General features: G+C 54.4%; 2 protein-coding genes across 3 annotated transcripts in view; one reads left to right on the forward strand and one right to left on the reverse strand.

The window, feature by feature from the left end:
• Positions 1 to 7,238: 7,238 nt before the first annotated feature.
• On the reverse strand, positions 7,239 to 10,229 carry LOC148213497 (uncharacterized). Its single transcript, XM_088132207.1, has 3 exons — positions 10,141 to 10,229; positions 9,252 to 9,736; positions 7,239 to 8,717 (listed from the first exon to the last, which is right to left on the reverse strand). Exons 1-3 carry the CDS (start codon positions 10,227 to 10,229, stop codon positions 7,684 to 7,686), a joined length of 1,608 nt encoding a protein of 535 aa, XP_087988333.1. The 3' UTR covers positions 7,239 to 7,683.
• Positions 9,336 to 17,929, forward strand: part of TNK2 (tyrosine kinase non receptor 2) — a 95,966-nt gene continuing 87,372 nt past the window's right edge. Inside the window, exon 1 of one of the 2 annotated variants that reach the window (XM_088131636.1) lies at positions 9,336 to 9,471. The gene's annotated coding sequence lies outside the window, so the exon portion shown is untranslated. Of the gene's footprint in view, positions 9,472 to 15,209; positions 15,488 to 17,929 lie in introns of those variants that run through there. The other variant, XM_088131637.1, reaches the window with a different exon arrangement.

Raw genomic sequence — 17,929 nt, forward strand, 5'->3', positions numbered from 1 at the left:
ATAGCTGACCCTGGCTTCGCTGGGTTGACATCCAGAGGTAAGCCAGGTTTGTAAAGAGGCTCTGCTCACCCAATAAGCGGCAGACGTCCACAGCTCAGTTGCTCTCGCTTAGCCCCTCTTCACCCAAAGGAAGCAGAATGGCCACGTCTCCTCCCTCGACCGGGAATTCTGATTTGTTCTCCAAACAACTCGAGTTAGGCAGAAGCGATTCCAGAGGACGCTGAAATCTCTTCTGGCTTTGCCACAAGTGCAGAAAGGGCGATTGTGCGTTCCTGAGGACATGGAGACCAGTGGGCTTTCTCTGAATCTTAGTAAATGCCCTTTTTTTCTTTCTGTTTTGAAAAGATTCTGATGACTTCAGGAAATGGAGTGGGTGAATGTATGTGCAAGAATTGCTTATGATTAGAGAAATATTCTGGGTAAGTCAGAAACATGCCAGCAAGAACCCAGAAAGGCAATTCAAGGCAGTTACAGGTGCCCTACTTTTTCCATGTCTCTGGCCTAAACATTCGGTCCAAAGAACTGTAGAAACCACTTCCTTTTAAAGTGCCCTTGAACTGAAATTACTTACCCTGGCTTTCCACAATGCATAGCTGTTTTCTTCTGTTTGCATGGAAGGCAAAGCTGTAGAGATTTCCAGGTATGGATGCTTAATATGTTGGTGGAATCTTGGTGAGCTGGAAAGACCACAACGCCCAACTTCAGGCTCTCTCTTTGTATCAGTAATTCAGTTTAAATCAAATGCTGTTACATTTCAGACCTGTTATTTGAGTGGAATGTGTTTTCTTAGTAAACCCCATGCGAGGTTTTCTCCTCTGTATTTCATAAGGTACGTGAATGGTGTGTCTGGTGTGTGTTGTTTCCATAGCACTGCATGCATCCTGAGTGTGTAAAAAATTAGATGTAGTTGTGAAATACATGGGCTGCATCCACATCCAAAGCCACGTGTCTGTGAAGTGTCTCTGTTCATCCTGATGAGCTACAACTTCCTCTAGAATTGGAGATCACCATCTTGATGCAATCACTGTTTGAAAACTGCAAAACCTGACTGTCCTTGATTAAAAAAAAAAAAAAAACACCCAAAAGACGGCTGCTTTGGAAATGTGATTATTATGGGATGTTTACTGTGGGGTGGCAGGGGGGCCAGCTGGTTGGTTTGATGATGGGGTGGATATTTGAAACAGTGCTTTTCATTCCCAGAAGTGGATGTACTTGTGGGCGCCCTTGCTGGACCATCGAAGCCCATGGTGAAAGGGACGCGTGGGTGGATGATGCGGTGAGAGGAGAGTGGTGGGAGGGAGGGTCTCTCAAAGCCTTGAAGGGGTCTGGGGTACTGGCCAGAACTCCAGATTATTCCATCCAATGGTTTGCCTTCAGGGGGAAGCACAGGCCAGGCCTTCTGTGAATCCAAGGCCTCGGTGTCCAGCCAAATTGTCCGTGAGCCTGACGCAGCTTCAGTCCCTCTGCTGCTGCTCTGTCCCTCTGATGAGAACCTCTGGCTCTTCCAAGGGCATTTGGCTGGGCTCATACAAGAACAGCTCTGCTGAGTCAGGCCAGAGCGCATCGTAGCCCAGCATTTTGCTTTGTAACAGTGGCCGAAGAGGGCCTCTCGGGGCTTTGCAAGCCCAATGCGCCCTTGCTCAGTCTTTGGGTCAGACAGCCCTCAATGAACTTGCCATCCATCAATTTATCCAGCCCCCTTTTAATGCTTCGTCCTAAGCGCATTTATTACATGGCATGTGTTTCCAAGCGGGCGAGATGCAGGCAATGGGATGCTGGCTTGCAAATCGGTCCCTAGACTGGAGAGACTCGCTTTCGTAGAATGCGTGAGGTAAGAACAGCTTTTGATCGTGCTTGTGGCCTGCTGTCCGAAATGTTCCAAACAATAATTAAAGTGACCTAATCTGTATCTTGTACCTGCGAAAAGTGTTACGTGAACACTTCTGTTGATTATAGCCACAACAGTCAGTGGAGGTCAGCGTGGGTCCATCTGGTGGCCACCAAAGGTGGAAGATTGTAACTTCAAATGTAAGAGCAATAAGTGGTAATGGGCAAGCATTAACAAATGAGATGAAAGTTATGCATCTATAAAATTAAGACAAAGGGGAAGAATGTAATGGAGATTAATGGAAGTGGTCTGTTGTGGAGTTGATGAAGGGGTAGGTTTCTCCATATAAGCCCTAAAGTGTATGAAGTGTCACCTAAATTGCTCTGTGCACAAAAGTAGAAACCCATAGACTGGTGATGGTTGCATGTTAAGCTCCAGTAAATAGTAATAGAAGAACCAGACAGGAGTTTTGGGAAATGCTGTGCACCATTCTGAACTGATGCAAAAATTAATTTGCTAGGTAACATGAATGGATAGAGGGGAACAAAACGAGCCATTTGGAGGTCAAGAGTGAATGAGAATGAATGGTGAGTTATGGTGGTGCTTAAAGTTTGTGAGCCCTTCTGGATTTTCAATATTTCTGCATAAATATGACCTGAAACAAGACCTGTTCTCCACCCAAGTCCTAAAACTAGATAGAGAACCCAGTTAAATGAGTCAAAATCATTGGAGAACGTGTTTTAGGTCATTTATGCAGAAAAACTGAAAATTCAAAAAGGTTCACAAACTTTAAAGCACCACTGTATGTGCTTAGGAAAAACTCTCTTTTGAATATGTGGTTTATTCACGCCTACCTAGGGCAAAGGAACGATTACAAATCTAAAAGCGTGATTGATTTAATTGTTTATAATGAAAGATAAGAGTAGTGAAGGATATAAGGATAGTGAGGTTCCGAGTGTGGGATGGGGCTGTTCCTTGATGGTGTCAGGTGTGGACGTTAGGGAAGGTGAGCATGGAAAGAAGGACTAGAGTGAAATAGGCAGTAATTGCATGAAGAGAAAACACAAGTCCTTCATGCAGAAGGGTTAGAATATAGAACTGAATGGAAAGAATTGCCACAGAAGCATATGGAGTTGTGCTAGTGGGAGGTATGAAAAATGATGCTTGCTGGAATGGCATGAAAGAGGCTGGATTAGGCATAAACATGAATGCTGCAAAAATGAGGATGAAAGTTGTGTATATATAGATCTGATTAGGCATATGGCCAATATCTGCAGTGTGGTGAGACCCCTTAAACACATAAGAAATGTGTTCGATTTTCTAATGAATTCCAACTCAAATTGTCACTTTATTGTCAGCAAGACTGTTGTGAGAAGTGGAAATAATTCCTCAGACTTCATCTGATGAAAGGGATTAGATTCACAAAGCCTTGAGTGGTAAGAACTGTAATCTTTAAAAGTCTTCCCAGACTTCTTTACGCGAAGAACAATTTAACACAGCTACCCTTCCAAAAATTGTTAAAAGAAGAATTAAGTTGCCAGGTGTATATCTAATCCACCGGTGATTTTGGCACCAAGGAACCAATTAAGCCAGTGTTTTCACAATCTAGTTACGGAATTGACCTATTTGCTAGGTTCACACAATTCGCTGGACTGTAAATTAAAAATACAAGCAATACACATTTTATCATAAAAGTTTGCCCAATATGCCAAGATAAAGCATGCACACCCACACAAACGCTTAACCTCGGTTAGTGTTGATGCACAAAAGCATTTGCTGGATTTTGGTCCATCCTGTTTACTCACATCTGAACAAAGCCCGTGTGTGTGACGCCCCTGATTCCAGAATATGACACACACACCCCAGTCTTCCTGGCGTAGTGGGCCTGGGGCTCCTCACCCCACTGCCCCGTCCTGGCTGCCCCAGCAGCAGGCAGCTGGTTTGGTGTAAAATGAGCACTTGGCTTTCCACGCTGCTGGGGAAATGCACCCCTGCTTTCCTTTGAACACGGGGCCATGTCTGCCAGCTGAGTGGTTTAAGGCGACATGGGCACCAAGCAGAGCATCTGGCAGGCCTGTCTTTCTACGACGTCATGGGAAGGCCGAGCAAACGGGCTTGGTCTTGCACTGAGGGGAGATGACAAGATAGGTCTGTTCAAAACCCGGTGGTTTCTGAGGATCTGCACCTTCGCCCTCGAGATGCCCCTCCTGGCCAGCAGCACATCGGCTTCCCATCACGGCAGCATCTGCCTCTCAGGCGAGATGCTGGGAACACTGTGCTGTAGGGGAAGCAGGGAGCCTGTTGGTGTCTCGTACAAGAAGAGCAGCACAGGCTGCACGTACCAGCCGAGCTCCAACTTCACGGCTGCTGAACAGATGGCACAGTCCAGTCTGACCTTCGTTCAAGAGAGCCCCTCCTGGTTGGTTTAAGGATGCTCTATGGGGAGGGCTGCCAATCTGGGCAGCCTTGCATAGCATCAGGGGGTTAGGACTTATGCCCCCCCAGCTGCCATCTAGTGATTGCCCGGAATTTGGCACCCCCATAACAAGCTTAGCTGTGGGATGTTAATGTCACCTAGGCTGGCATTTGCATTGATGACGCTGGCAAGCTGAATCAGACTGGGAGGTGAATCCCACGGGATTTATCAAGAATGACGATCTCCAGGGTTCTTCTGGAGAATTCACCTGGAAGATGGGTTAATCAGAAAAGTGAGTTTGGTGTTGAGAACCCCCCACTTCAGTATCAGCCCTTCCCCAAAAGAGTGATGGGAGTTGTAGGGCAATCCATCTGTGCCCCTGGAGAAGACTAGCTCAAAGGACATAGGGGCCTCCAGAAAGAAATGGACATCTCTGTGGTTAAAAGCTGATATGCCTTCGCACAACTGGCATGAACTGACAAGGGGGATTTGAGCCAGAACCTCATCGTTCCTGCCCCAAGGTTCACATAACACATTTAATCTGATTCCTGAATTAATCCATTTCCCGGATGTCCACCATACATTGAACCAAAGGGACCGAATTCCCACGGTGCGCTAAGCTACAGAAAACTGAACGAACTCTAATGAAAACCAACATCTGTTGTGGACATGTGGCTGCTAGGTCTCTAACAGACACCCGTGAGCATGCTGTATTGTATGAATGCAGGCAGTCGGACCACAGGGCTCAGTTCAGACACCCTTTGACCTGCAGGTGGCACCAGAGATCTGTCCTGACATCCCTTTAAGTATTGTAAACACCCTTCTAACTGCAGTGTCATTTTGTGGCTTTCTTTTAATCGGTGAAAACAAATGCCAAGTGGAATTTTGATAACAGTCCTGCTTATCACACAATGATCCTTTCTTTCTTTTTTAATAACTTAACCCAGTTTATCAGCAGGGAATTTTGACTGCATCCTCTTCATAGCACAGGGCTACCGTGCTAGAGCCAGACTGCCTGCAACATCTCAGCTGCTTCTCTGGTTCTAGCACAGCATCTTGTCCTTGTTTGCAACTGTGCCCATCAGCCTCCTTACTTATTTCTTTATTTAGAAGATTCGCATGGCTGCCCATCTTAAAGCACAACTTTAATTGGCCTGGTGTTTCACGAAAGAGACCCGAAGTGTGCTTTTAAGCACGTGCAAAGAGTTTTTATCAGCCTCTCTCATAAGGATGGCACCAGCTTAGCTCATCTGGGGTAGGATTAAAGCTAGTTAGGATTGGGATGGGAGACCACTAGGAAATTCCATGGCTATAGGCTAGGCTGAGAAGTTGAAAAAACATCACAGAAGAAAACCCCAGAATTTTAATTTTTACTTATAAACCCAGGCAGAAGAGTTGAATGCTGAGACAGGGCATTGTTTAAGAGTGGTTGTTAACAGCACACCAAAGAATTAGAAAACACAGATAAGGGAAAATTGGACACTGTGATGTGCAATTATGTACCATTAAGTTGGTGCCAGCTTTTAGTGACACGCAGACATCCAGATGATTTGTCCCCATGCTGGTCCTTCGAGGTCTTCCAATGGTGCCCCCATCGCTGCTGTAACTGAGTCCCTCCCCTTTGCTGCTGGTCGTCCTCTTCTCCTTCCTTCCACCCTTCCCAGCATCAGAGCCTTCTCCAGAGAGCTGGGTCTTAGCTTAATGTGTCCAGAGGAGGATCATTTGAGCCTGGCCATTTGTGCCCTGAGTGAGAACTCTGGGCTGATTTGTCTGATGACCCATCGGTTTGTTTTCTTGGGTGTCCATGATCTTCTCCAACCCCAGAGTTCAAAAGCGTCAATCCTATCCTGCTTCTTCAGAGTCCAATTTTGGCTTCCACAGAGTGAAACCATGGTCTGCGCCATTCTGATCTTTGTAAGTATAGACACATCATGACATATGAATAGCTCTTCCAAGGCCGCCTTTGCTACCCGCTAAGGCCATCTGGAGGAAAAAAACACACACAGACACAACAGAGGATTTTGGATCTGACAGACAGCTTAAGTCGTAGGGATGCTGAAAATTAGCATCTCTACTACTGTCTGCTTTCCAGGGGTTTGGCTGAATTTGCCATCCTGTTTCTGGAGCAACAACATCACATTAAATTACCAAGTGTGACAGCTCAAGTCCCATCCCTGTGTGAGTAATTGAGCATTGTGATGGCATTTATCATGAAGTTGCTGAGAAGATGCGGCTGTGCTGTGAGAAAGCAAAACGAACTTTTCCTTGCACGACCCCAAATTTCACTCCTTTCATCGGTTTCTACTCTTCCCCATCCTGCTGTCTGCTGACGTGTTGGACCACAGCTTTATCCCGAGCTGTCTTGGTCAAACGCTGTGCCAAATTCAGCAGCAAGGATGACCTTCCTCATACGGACAGCTGCATTCACATGACATGCCAACTCAGGTCAGGTAAAGACTTAATAGGTGCATGCCCAGGTGATTTTTTTTGGAGAATTAGCACGTCGTCTGATCCCAGCCCCCTTAATCAGCTGATGGGCCAGTGTATGGTGTAATCGCTTTCCCTTTGCAGGATACTCTGAATGATAACGAGGTTAACCATTATGCAAATCCAGCTTTGTTCCAGTTTCTGAAACAGGAACATTTTATTTCAGAGTCTTGACTTGGCCACGTGTGGGCACCAGCTTGGAGGAGCACAGAGGCAGGTGCCCGCATTTGGGCTGCCGCGACCTTCCTACCAGGGACTCGTGTCCTCAGGGGACGCTTGCGTAACCCATAGGAAGAGCAGCCCCGCCTGCATGCCAATTCCCCAAACTTTGGCGCTCCGCTGGCCGCGCCAGGTTGGAGACCCCGCCCCGAAGAACGCGGCCGGTGCCCCCCGCAACCCGGAAGGAGGCGGCCGCGCGGCCCCCGGCACTCCTCGCCACTGCGCCGCCGCCGCCGCCGCCGCCGGCTCCCCTCGGCCGCCCTAGCCCGGCCGGCGTCTGCGGCGCCTGCGAGTTGCGCCCGGGGGCCGGCGGCGGCCGGAAGATGCGGGGATGCAGGAACGGCTGGACCGCTCCGGCCCGGCCCGGCGCCGCCTCCTCCCGGAGAGCCTGTCCCGCGCCCGCCGGCCTGGCGCGGGGGCGCGCGGTGCTGCCTCCTGGAGCTGCGTCGTCATCGCGGCCCGATTACATAACCCGAGCGGCGAACTGGCGAACGGGGCGCTTCGGCCAGCCGCCGTCTCGCTCGTCCCTCCGGGCGCAGCCTCGCCCGGCGCCGCCCTCGCCCCGCCGGCTCCGGCCGGGCTGCTGCGCGGGGCGCCCGGGCGCGGCGCTCCGGAGACGGGAGCCGCCCCGGCCCGTCCGCCGCTCCGCGGGCGCCCCTCCCCCGCCTGCGCGCCCCTGGGCCGCCGACGGCGCCCGCCCGCCCGCGCCCCCGCCCCGGTAGCCGCGTCGCCTTTAAGGCGGCGGCGGCGGCGCAGGAGGCGCGGGAGCAGCCCGGCGCCCGGCGCCTCCGGCCGGCGGGTGGCGCAGAGGCTGCGGACGCGCGCGGGGCAAAAGTTCGGGCGCGGGTCGCTCGAGGCGGTCGCGGAGGCCGGGCGGGGCGGCGGCGTCCCGCCGAGCTCCGCCGGGCGAGGGGGCGCGCGGGGGGCGCCGGGCCGGGGCGCAGCGGGGCAGCCGCGCCGTCGGCGGAATTGTCCGCCCGCTCACCCACCCGCGCCATCCGGCCGCGATGGGGCCAGGAGGCGCTGGGGCTGAGCCGCGGCGTCGAGGAGGCGGGCGGCTTGGTGGGGGCCGTCCAGGAGCAGGCCTGGGGCGTCGCGGTGCAGGAGGAGGCCCTGCGCCCCGGCGCCGAGGAGGAGAGCTGGGTGCCGGCGGGCGGGCGCCGGCGGGCGAGGGCGGCCGGCCCGCGGGCCCCGGCCGGCTGGGTGCGCTGGGCCGGGGAGCGCCTGGGCGCGGGCGCGGGGGCGCAGGAGCAGGCGGGCCGCCGGGGCGACGAGCGCTGCGGCGTCCAGGAGGAGCAGCCGCGCCCGCCCGGCGCCGAGTCACCGCCCCCCGAGGGCGGGCGGGGGCCCGGCGGGCCGGGGCCGGGGCTGGCGGGCCGCGTGGCGCAGGAGGCGCGGGCGGCGGGCCAGCAGGAGGTCGGGCTGCGCGCCCAGCACCAGCCGCAGGGCGAGCACGAGGGGCGCCCGGGGCCGGCGCGGCGGGGGCCGTCCGGCTGGGCGCGCTGGCAGGTGGAGCGCCACTCGGCCGGGCAGGAGGGCGGCGGGCGCGGCGGCGTGCAGGAGCAGGGCGAGCGGGTGCGCGGGGTGCAGGCGGGGCAGGGCGAGGGGTGACGCCGCCGCCCGCCGACGGGGGAGGCGCGCCGGGCCCCACACGGAGGGCCGCGCCCCCGGGGAAGGGAGCCGTCCCGGCGGGGGCGGGATCGGGGGGGCGGCGTCGCCCGGCCGGGCTCGTCGCCTCGGGGCCCTCGGCGGTCCCGACGGAGGGGGCTTAGCGGGGGCGCTTGGCTCGCCCTCGCTGCTCTGCCCGCTGGGCTCCGCTTCCCGGGCCGGGCGCGCTCGTTGCGGCGCGGGAGCCGGCGGCCGGCCGGCCGGCCGGCCAGCCGCTGCAAGCCTGCCTCGTCGGGCGCGTCTCCGCCTGTCTGCCCGGCTGGCGCGGCCCTGCGAGGCGCCCGCTGCGCTCCGAGCCCCGACCTCGCCTGCCGCGCGGCGGGCCCGCCGTGCCCTGCGCCTCGCCCGGCTCCGCGCTGCCTTCCCGCAGCGGCGCTTTTCCTCCCGTCCTCTTCAAGCCGCACCAGTGGGACTGCCCGCCCGCCGGCAGCTGCCCTAGCGCCCCCGCGCTCGGCGTGCCCGCCTAGTCCCGCGGGTCGCGCCCCAGCCGCCGCCTCGCCGGGGCAGGACTCGGGGCGCGTGGAGCTGGAAGCCCCGCAGCCTGCACCGCCCGAGGTCGCGCCCGCGCCGGGGGAGGCTGCGCCGCGTGGATCCTCGGCCTGCAGGAGCCTGCCGCGTTCCAGCCGCCGCGACTGTCCCGCAGCGCCCGTCGCGGTGCCCCGGAGCGCGCAGCCAGGCCGGGCAGCGCGAGGAGGAGCCGCCCGCGGGGTCCGACGGCGCCGCTCGCGCCGGCCAGCAGGAGCGGCCCGGGCCGGGGAGGCCGCCGTCGCAGTCGCAGGCTGGGCCGCTGGGCCGATGCGCCCTGCTCCGGAGGGCCTCGCGGAGCGTGGGCACGGATGGAGGCCCCGGACAGGTAGGTGAGCCGGCGCGCGGCGAACGGAGCCTCTTGCCCGGCGCGCTCGGAGCCCGGCCCGGACGTCCGCCGACGTGGCTCTCGCGGGGAGGCCGCTGGGCCCGGGGCGGGCGGGCGGACGGAGCCCGGCTCAGGATCGCGGGGAAGGGCTGGGCGCCTTTCCGGGCGGCAGAACTTCAGCCGCGCCACCTTTTTTGACAGCAGGAAGCAAGAACTGACTTGCCCGCTGCCACAACGGGGATGCTTTGCACGGCGGGTCAGAGGACTGGAAAAGCGCAGGGGTCTCTTAAGTAAAATTGCAGGAAATAAAAGTATAGAATAATGTGGCTTAAGGTTAGGTATAAGTGGTAAAGAAGGGGGGCATAGCTGAAACCAGTTTCGGTTTCCAGTTGATCTCACCTCTGTGAGCAGTTGGAGTGTCTGCAACATCTGCAATGAGAAAAGCCGGCTCAGGGACCACCAACCACCCAACGTGGGCATACGTTTTGCCTTCCAAATGAAAATGGCATGTCGCTAGTCCTCATTGCTGCAAAGGAGATTTTTCTTAGCACAAACGCAAGGAGCAGAAGTGCTGCTTATCTGGGTTGCGGGTTTTTTTGGTAAAGTATATTGGATTTGAATTATTCCCCCCCCCCATACTCTTTTATAATGTCAGAAGTCGCCACTCACCTGCGATTCACAGATTCGTGTACTTTCTCTTCGTTGCCGCATACTGAAGGAAGGTTCCTGGGAATCTGCTCCTTTTGAAGTGGGTACATGGAGAGCTTGAGTCAGCAAGCCAAACCACAAGGCCAAATGAGATGGGATGTGTTTGCTGCTCTGCCTCTTTCCCCCTCTTAATCTGTTCTCTATTCCATCCTCCTTGTTTTGGTTTATTTCCAAAAGCCCGAAGCGTCAGGGAGAAGTTAGCCTCATAGAATCACAGGGTTGGAAGGGACTTTGAAGGTCATCTAGACCAACCCCAGCCCAGTGCAGAAATCCTCATCCCATTCTGGACAAATGGCTGTGTTGGAGCACCCCCAACTTCAGCCTCTTTTGCCTGGATTCCTTCCTGGTTTAAAATCTCTTTAAAATCTCTTAAAACCCCTTACATGTGAATAGAGCTCACCCATAAGTAAGCAAGCGTGCTACCCTGTCCCATTTGGTTTGGCCTAGGCCAGTGTTTCTCAGCCTCAGCCACTTCAAGATGTGTGGGCTTCAACTCCCAGAATGCCCCAGGAGTTGAGGTCCACGCACACTGGCTGGGGAATTCTGGGGGTTGGAGTCCACCCATCTTAAAGTTGCTGAGGTTGAGAAACACTGGCCTAGGCAGAAAAACCATGACCCAGATCTGATTTGGGGAGAGAGATTTTAATTTTTATCGGCTGTGGGCAGCCCCAGGAATATTTCTGTTCTTGTGTGCATCAGCTGAACTGTAGTCACACAAAATGATCTGTAATTTGGCAGGGTCTTTGGAAATCAGGGTATCTGCTGGAGAGTGTCAAGAAAGTCAAGATGGCGGCCCTGACCTTGTGACAAGCCCCCTCCCACCCATTTTTTTGCATGCTTGGAGTCCAGGGTGTGAGGATAATAGAAACAAGTTACAAAACGCTCAAAGACAGTTCCTCGACAGTGGTGAAAGAACAATACGGTTGGAAATATGATTCATGAAAATAAACGCAGAGGCATGGATTCTTGGTTCCAGATAAACAGCAATGGGGCGCTGGGTCAGCAAAAGCAATTTTTGCCTTACAAAAGAAACGTCTGAGAAAATACTTCTTGCGCGTAAAAGTGCTTTGAAAAGGGTTGGGGAAAAAAATAGGGTGACTCGGTTGATGTGCTTAAATAATATTTTCTCATTTAGTACATACAGTATTCTCCACCGTTCTGGTTGACCTCATTCCTAAATGATTTGTTAGATCTGTAGAAAATGCAGAAAAAGGGAATGGTTAGGGATTTGAGCAGTGTTTGTCATCTTCAACAACTTTAAGAAGTGTGGACTTCAACTCCCAGAATCCCCCAGCCAGTGGGCGTGGACTTCAACTGCTGGGGCATTCTGGGAGTTGAAGTCCATACTTCTTAAACTTACTGAGAATGGAAAACACCAAATTAGTGTAACAACTCTGCAAATAAAGTTTTGGGGGTGAGAGAGAGAGAATGAAATTATGTACAGATAGAGAAAGCGATGGCGGAGAGTTCCCCCCCCTTTCTTGAAACGCTAATCTGCCCCCAAATCAGATGGATTTGCACAAGATGCTAAACTCAGGTCAACTGAACACACTTGCTGTGTTCTGCTATGCTGGTCCCTTCCCCAAATACACTTTAGCACAGATTCACAGGGTCGCTTGGTACACACAGCATGCGTGACAAGAGAGCTGTGTGAACCCCCACGGCGCTTTTCCCGTGAAGCTCCGTGACAGGAGAACCGGGACCTGCCCATGGAGGGCTTGTGGTTAGAGCCGGTTCCTGGAGCGCCTGCCTCGCTCTCCAGAGTCCCCGGGGCTGCTGGCATTAGGCCCGTCCATTCACAAAGCTCGGCCTTTGGCGTTCTCAGCCCCGACCTTGGTCGGCTGAATTGCAGCATGAAAGGCTCCCAAAACATTTTTCCCAGTTCCAGGAAATCTGTTTTTGCGTATTCAGCCTGCTGTGATGATCGGCTGAATTGCAGCGTGCAATTGCAGCATGTCAGGCTTCCGAACGCTTTTATTTTTAATTCCAGGAAATCTATTCCGTATCACGCTAAATCCTTTGCTTGCTTTGCCTCCTTTCACGCGCCTCATCTGGAATGAATTAGAAGCGCTTTTCCCCCTCCCCACTGCTGCTGTGGAGCTGGACCTCAGTCGGAGTCCGGCTGTGGTGCAGATATCGCCCTGTCCCTCCCCCCCCCCCGCCGCCCAGCATTTCCTTTCCATTTGCTCTGTTCTTCTGCCTTTTGCTTCTTCCTCGCTTCGTAGGCAGCCTCCAGATGCTTCAAGGCAGTCCCATGCGGGGCTGGCAGCTGGAAAACTCCAGAGCCAGAAAAGCTGGAAGCTCCGCAGTCTTGGCTTGGTTGGGATCTTCGTATGGGGAAAGATAGCGGGGTCTGGGCCCGTCAATAAAGGCTGATGCTGACTCAGCGGGCAGGAGCTGCAGGAAAGGCAGATTCCATGCTGGGAAAATGAAACTGGCACCATTGGAAAGCCCAGCAACTGGAGGATTTTGTGGGAGGAGCGTTGTGTTCGTTTGTGGTAGCCAAAAATCAGGAGGGGCCTGGGAGCGCCTTTTCCGACCCCTTTTCCGTGAAAGCTGCTGCCTCAGAATAAGATTTCGGAGTCGGAAAAGGCGCTCCCCAGCCCCTCCTGTATTTTTGCATTTGCAGTCTCTCTGCCTTTTGCAAAATTATTTTGCGCTTGGGGGAGGAGGTGATCAGGCTGGGGAAAAAAGTGCAGAAGACGATTGGGATATTGGACATCTTTCCTGGGAGCTGGAAATTTGGGGACTCTGCTTTGGAAAAAGGCAGAGACAAGGGACGGAGCCACTGAGGCTGACTTTGGTTGTTTTCTTTTTTCTTTTGACTGATTTAGGGCAGGTCAAAGAAAGCACTTTTTTCACACAATACAGCACGTAATTAACCTGCGGAACTCACGGCCACCAGATAGCCAGACCCAGTGATGCCCGTTCACTTGGACGGTTTTCAACGGGGACTGGACTAAATTCACCGAGGACAAACCTGCCGAGGGCTGCAGGAAGCCACCAGGGTCTTCTGGGGATTGCGGCCACCTGATGTAAAAAGAGCGGCTGTGTTCGGACAACCCCTTTTGTCCCTGTGGAGGTTCCCGTCTGCTACCTGTTGCTGTGGGAAATAGGGGGAAAATGGCGCGGGGACCCTCAGTTTGAGGGGTTAGGCAGTGGGGAAGTCCTTCTGGTGAGAAATACAGCCTCGGTGCTGGCTTTGACGGCCTAATAGAACCTCCATGTTCAGGAGAAGTATATCCCGTTCTCGAGAAGCAGGACAAAATGTAAAGGACAGTCTCTAAGCTGGTGTTTCTCAACCTTGGCAGCTGGAAGATGGGTGGACTTCAACTCCCAGAATTGCCCAGCCAGCTACGGGAATGCTGGCTGTGCTGGCTGGGGAATTCTGGGAGTTGAAGTCCACCCATCTTCCAGCTGCCAAGGTTGAGAAACACTGCTCTAAGCCTTGAATGTCAGCCTCTCAGGACTATCAAAGTGTATTTATTAGTTGCCTCTTTATTATGTTAATGTTCAGATTGTCCTTGGGAGGAAAGCAGCATACGTGGCTCCTTGATCTGTGCTATATCTTTACGCCGACCCTGCAGGATAGGCTAGATTGAAAGACGGAGGGTGGGTTCCCACAACGTGTTAACCTAATTGCGGTTTGGCTTCCTTTTGTGTTTCACACCTTGCAGTGCATCCAGCCAGCAATGGTTACAACGAAATCCACGGTTGAGCAAACGGGCCAGAGTCCTGCCACGCCCGTGTTCGCACAACACAATCGCCTAACGCGCGATGTGGTTTGCACTAAACTGGGAGCTTTGCCTGGTGCATGAACTCAGCCCGTTGAGCGAGTCTGTGGTTGGACGCATTGAGTGAACCCCAGAAATGGGTTAATTCAGCAGCTGGAATAAGGGCGTTGTGTGAATGCGGCTGAGGAGAGGCGCTGTTGTGAGCTTCGGGAATACCCTGGTTGGGGGCTGCGCCAGGCCACGTCAGCACTGGTGGGCTTCCTGCCCCCCCCTTGAGGGAGGGAGTGGCTCGTTATCAGCCAGGACGTAATGGCTGGGATCGGCCGGGTGCTGCTAATCTGTCCGGCTGGTGATAACCGAGCGCAGGCAAGGTCGGGGTCCAGGATTATGCCAGGCAAATGCCATGGCGCTTTCACCGGGAGGAGTCGCCAGCCTCGCCCTCTTTCCCTGGAGATGGGATCCAGGGATCTGCTGGATTTCTTACCTGGGCCTGGCCTGCCCGGGTCGAGGCGATGCGCTTTACTTGGGCACGAGGTGGTGGCACGGTGGCCGCTTGCTGCTGTAGAAGGTGGGGAGGTGGGGGGCAAAACAGCTGCCCGCTTGAGAAAAGAGGGGTTGGACCCCAGAGGAATTCCCGCAGGGCTGGAATTGCTCCTGAGTAGCAGCAGCGGCAACCAGGCACAGCGGTTTGTTTTCACTCGCTGCCACTAAGCGTGGTTTGCTGGCTGATGCGTCGGGCTGAGTCATCAACCACGGCTTGCAGGCTGCAGTGGGCCAGTTCGCAAAAAGTGCTAACTAAAATTGGAAACCGGAACAGAAGGCGCCACACGCACGTTACGGGTTATGGTACTGTGGGTGAACTGGCAGGAGTTCAGGCCCTCTGGATCGCAGTGCCCAGTCCCCTGGCTAAAACCAGCTCCCAGGGTTGTTGCTTAGAATGTCTCAAGACTGCCCGACTGGGACAGGCCGGAGATCGGATGTTTGCACCGGAGTCGTAGAAATACAGTAAGGCAGATTTTTTCAAACTCCGCTGGTGCTGCAGCTCCTGGGATTCCCGTCACCTCTGGGTGGGATTGCATTCAACCCTTGTGCTAAATTCAGTTAGCGTTCAGCTTGGTTAGTTGAACCAAGCCAGAAAATGGGTGAGTTTCTCCCTAGGTTTGATGAGTTGTGTGAATGCAGCCCCAGAGAAATGCATAGGAAGAAGGGGCGGGAGGGAAAGGCAGGAGTTTGGCCAGGGGCCCGAGTTGAGGAGGGGGTGGGGGGAAGCAGGCGGTGTTTGTGACGGGTGTTATCAGCTTGGAGTCCTTTCTCACGCAGTGGAAGTTTGGCTCTCCAAGGACAGAGCGTCTGAAAAAGTTCCCAGCCGTTCCCAGGCCAGCTAGGAAGGACGTTGGGGCGATAGGCTGGTGGGAAGCCGATCCTCCCACTGGTCCAGCCTGGCATGTGCGTGCTGCTTCGCTCTGTGCCGGGATGCCCCTTCGCCTGGCAGGCCTGGCAGACCCTTTGGCTAGAAGCAGCCCAACAGGAGAGCTTTGGGAAAGATGTCACGAAAAGTTGAGCCACGGTTACAGGTAACCAAGTTGAAGGGGTAGCGCCAATGCATCCTTTGGGCCTTTGCGCCAACCTCGTTGTGCTGAACTTGGTACGGAGTTGGGAACAAGGAGGAGTTCACACAACTAGGTTAGACAGAGAACTGAGCAGATGAACAAAGGGCTTTGTGGCTTCTCCCTCTTCCCTTGAAGCAGGGTGCCATTGCATGCACATCGCTGGTTGCTTTGGCCGGTGGATTTGGCCACCTGATGCCCCCTCCCTTCAACCAACACAGCAGTTTTTGCCCTGGATGCGATCCCGTGCCCAGCTAGCAGGTGGCAGGGGTTAAGGAGGAGCAGTGGGTGAAGCGAAGGGGAGTCCTCCTGCTGCCTTTTTGGCATCGACTTTTCCCTGCCCGCAACCTGTCAGCTGGGCTGTTTCTGAAGGGGGGTTGCCAAAACACGTCTAGCGTGCTTTCAAGAGAGCGCCGAACCCACGTCTGTAAGGAGCAGCCTGTAGGAGCCGAGGTCTGCCCTCTCCTGCAGCGCCAACCAGTGCAGCCCTGGAGGGCAGTGGCCAGCGGCTGGAGGAAGGGGGGGACTGTGCCCACAGCAGCCTGAAGTTGCCAGGCGTTGACGTCTGTGGGGAGGCGTCAAAAAAGTCCCTTTTTTACATGCATTACGGGCGAGGCTTTGCTCACAGGGCTGTGGCCCCCCTCTTGATTTTTTGGCCTGCTCCCTGCAGACAGCGGGGCCCGCAAATTTTATTTGTTATTTGGGCCTCATTTTCGGCAGGGTGTAATAATCATTATTTGTTTTTTAACTTCCACTCCTTGGTTTGACCCAGCCCATTTTTGTGGAATACGCAAAATATTGTATATGCAGCCCATTGATCCACAGTGATCTTGTAAGGTAGGCTAAGCTCAGAGGAACGGATCCCAAGTTGCCAAGTGTGCAAAGTTGGATCTTTCCCAAAGACTGAATTCAAGAAACCCCCAGCTGAAGCTGGCCAGTTAAAGACATAGCGGCTTCTTTCGGATGAGACAATTACGGGGTCAACCCATTTTCTAGATTGCACCACCAAAAATTTGTTTTAGGAGTCCAGCTTGATTGCTAGCGACCTCACGCAGAAGAAGCATGTGCTTTTCTTTGCTGCAAGGCCCATGTCGTTTGCTACCTTATAATCCGTTTTCTTAAGTTCCTCTTTCCTTTCCTCCTCTGCATCTTCCTTTTCTGTTCAAGGCTGCGGTCTTTGTTCGTGGGGCTCTGACTTAACATCTGTTTCCTCTCATCCTCTTGAGGGGGTTTGATCCGGATTTACGGACCTGGGGAAGGCTGGTTTCCCTTTGCCCCTCGTGGTGGGCAGCCCACAGGCCTGCAGAGGAGATGCACGGACCTCATGATCTGTGCCCACGTGTCCTCGTGGGCAAGGCTGGCGCCAAGTGCACCCTGGTTCTGCTGGGGACCCTCCTTTGCCCCCCCTTTCCTTCCCATCGCTTCTCCGGCTCCACGCCTCTGCTAGGCTTCGGTCTTTGGTCTTTGGTCTTTGGCTCGGCCTGGGCTTGATCCGGATCGCGCAAGCTCCTCCGTTTTATCCAGCTGAAGATCCTTTCCTCCTGTTGAGGGTCTCCTTCGGTCTCCGTTCGTCCTCTTCCCTCCCTCCCGCTTTGAGCATCGTCCGGCGTTTCCTCCTGCTTGTGAAATGCTGGCAGTTGCCCAGGAGGAAGGGCAGAACCTCTCGGGGTCCCTTTTCGCCAGCGGGTCTTCTCTTCCTCCGAGCGAGGAGTCCCCCATCTTGGGTCTCTGCGAGCTCATCCCAGCCATGGCTGTTGCGGGAAGATCCCCAGCCTTGTTTGAGCCCGATCATTTGGGGTGGGGTGGGGTGGGGTGGGGGCTGCCATGGAGGTCTGCCCTGATTGGGCGACGCTTGTTGGACATGTGCTCTGGGGGGGGAACACATCAGCGGCGTTTGAGACCCACTTTGGGGTCATATGGAGACCCCAATCCAGGAGTCCTTTCTCTACACCTGCATTTCTCAACCTTGGCCACTTTAAGCTGCGTGGACTTCAACTCCCAAAATTCTCTAGCCAGCCATGCTGGCTGGGGGATTCTGGGAGTTGAAGTCCACGCAGCTTAAAGCGGCCAAGGTTGAGAAACACCGCTCTACCCCTCTCCTCTGGGACTACTTTTAACAAGGGGACATACATTTCTTCTTGCACAGAGCATGAGATCGGCCTAGAGTTTTTGGAATTTTGTCAGTAGAGGTAGTCCTCATGTAGCGACCACAGTTGGGACCAGCAGCTTGGTCATTAAGCAAAGCAGTTGCTAAGTGAAACCACAACTGTGCTTATGATCTGACTTCCACTTTCCTTTGCTTTACAGACCTGTGAAGGTCGTAAATGCGAGGGTGGGCCGTAAAGTTACTTTTTCATCACTGTCGTAACTGTGAACAGTTGCTGTACGAGTCAAGCTAAAAAAGGACTA

The sequence above is a fragment of the Python bivittatus genome, unplaced genomic scaffold (genome assembly GCF_059951505.1).
Source record: "Python bivittatus isolate LINGU-HERP-01145 unplaced genomic scaffold, Pbiv_v1 ctg000980_np1212, whole genome shotgun sequence".
NCBI classification, from domain to species: Eukaryota; Metazoa; Chordata; class Lepidosauria; order Squamata; family Pythonidae; genus Python; species Python bivittatus.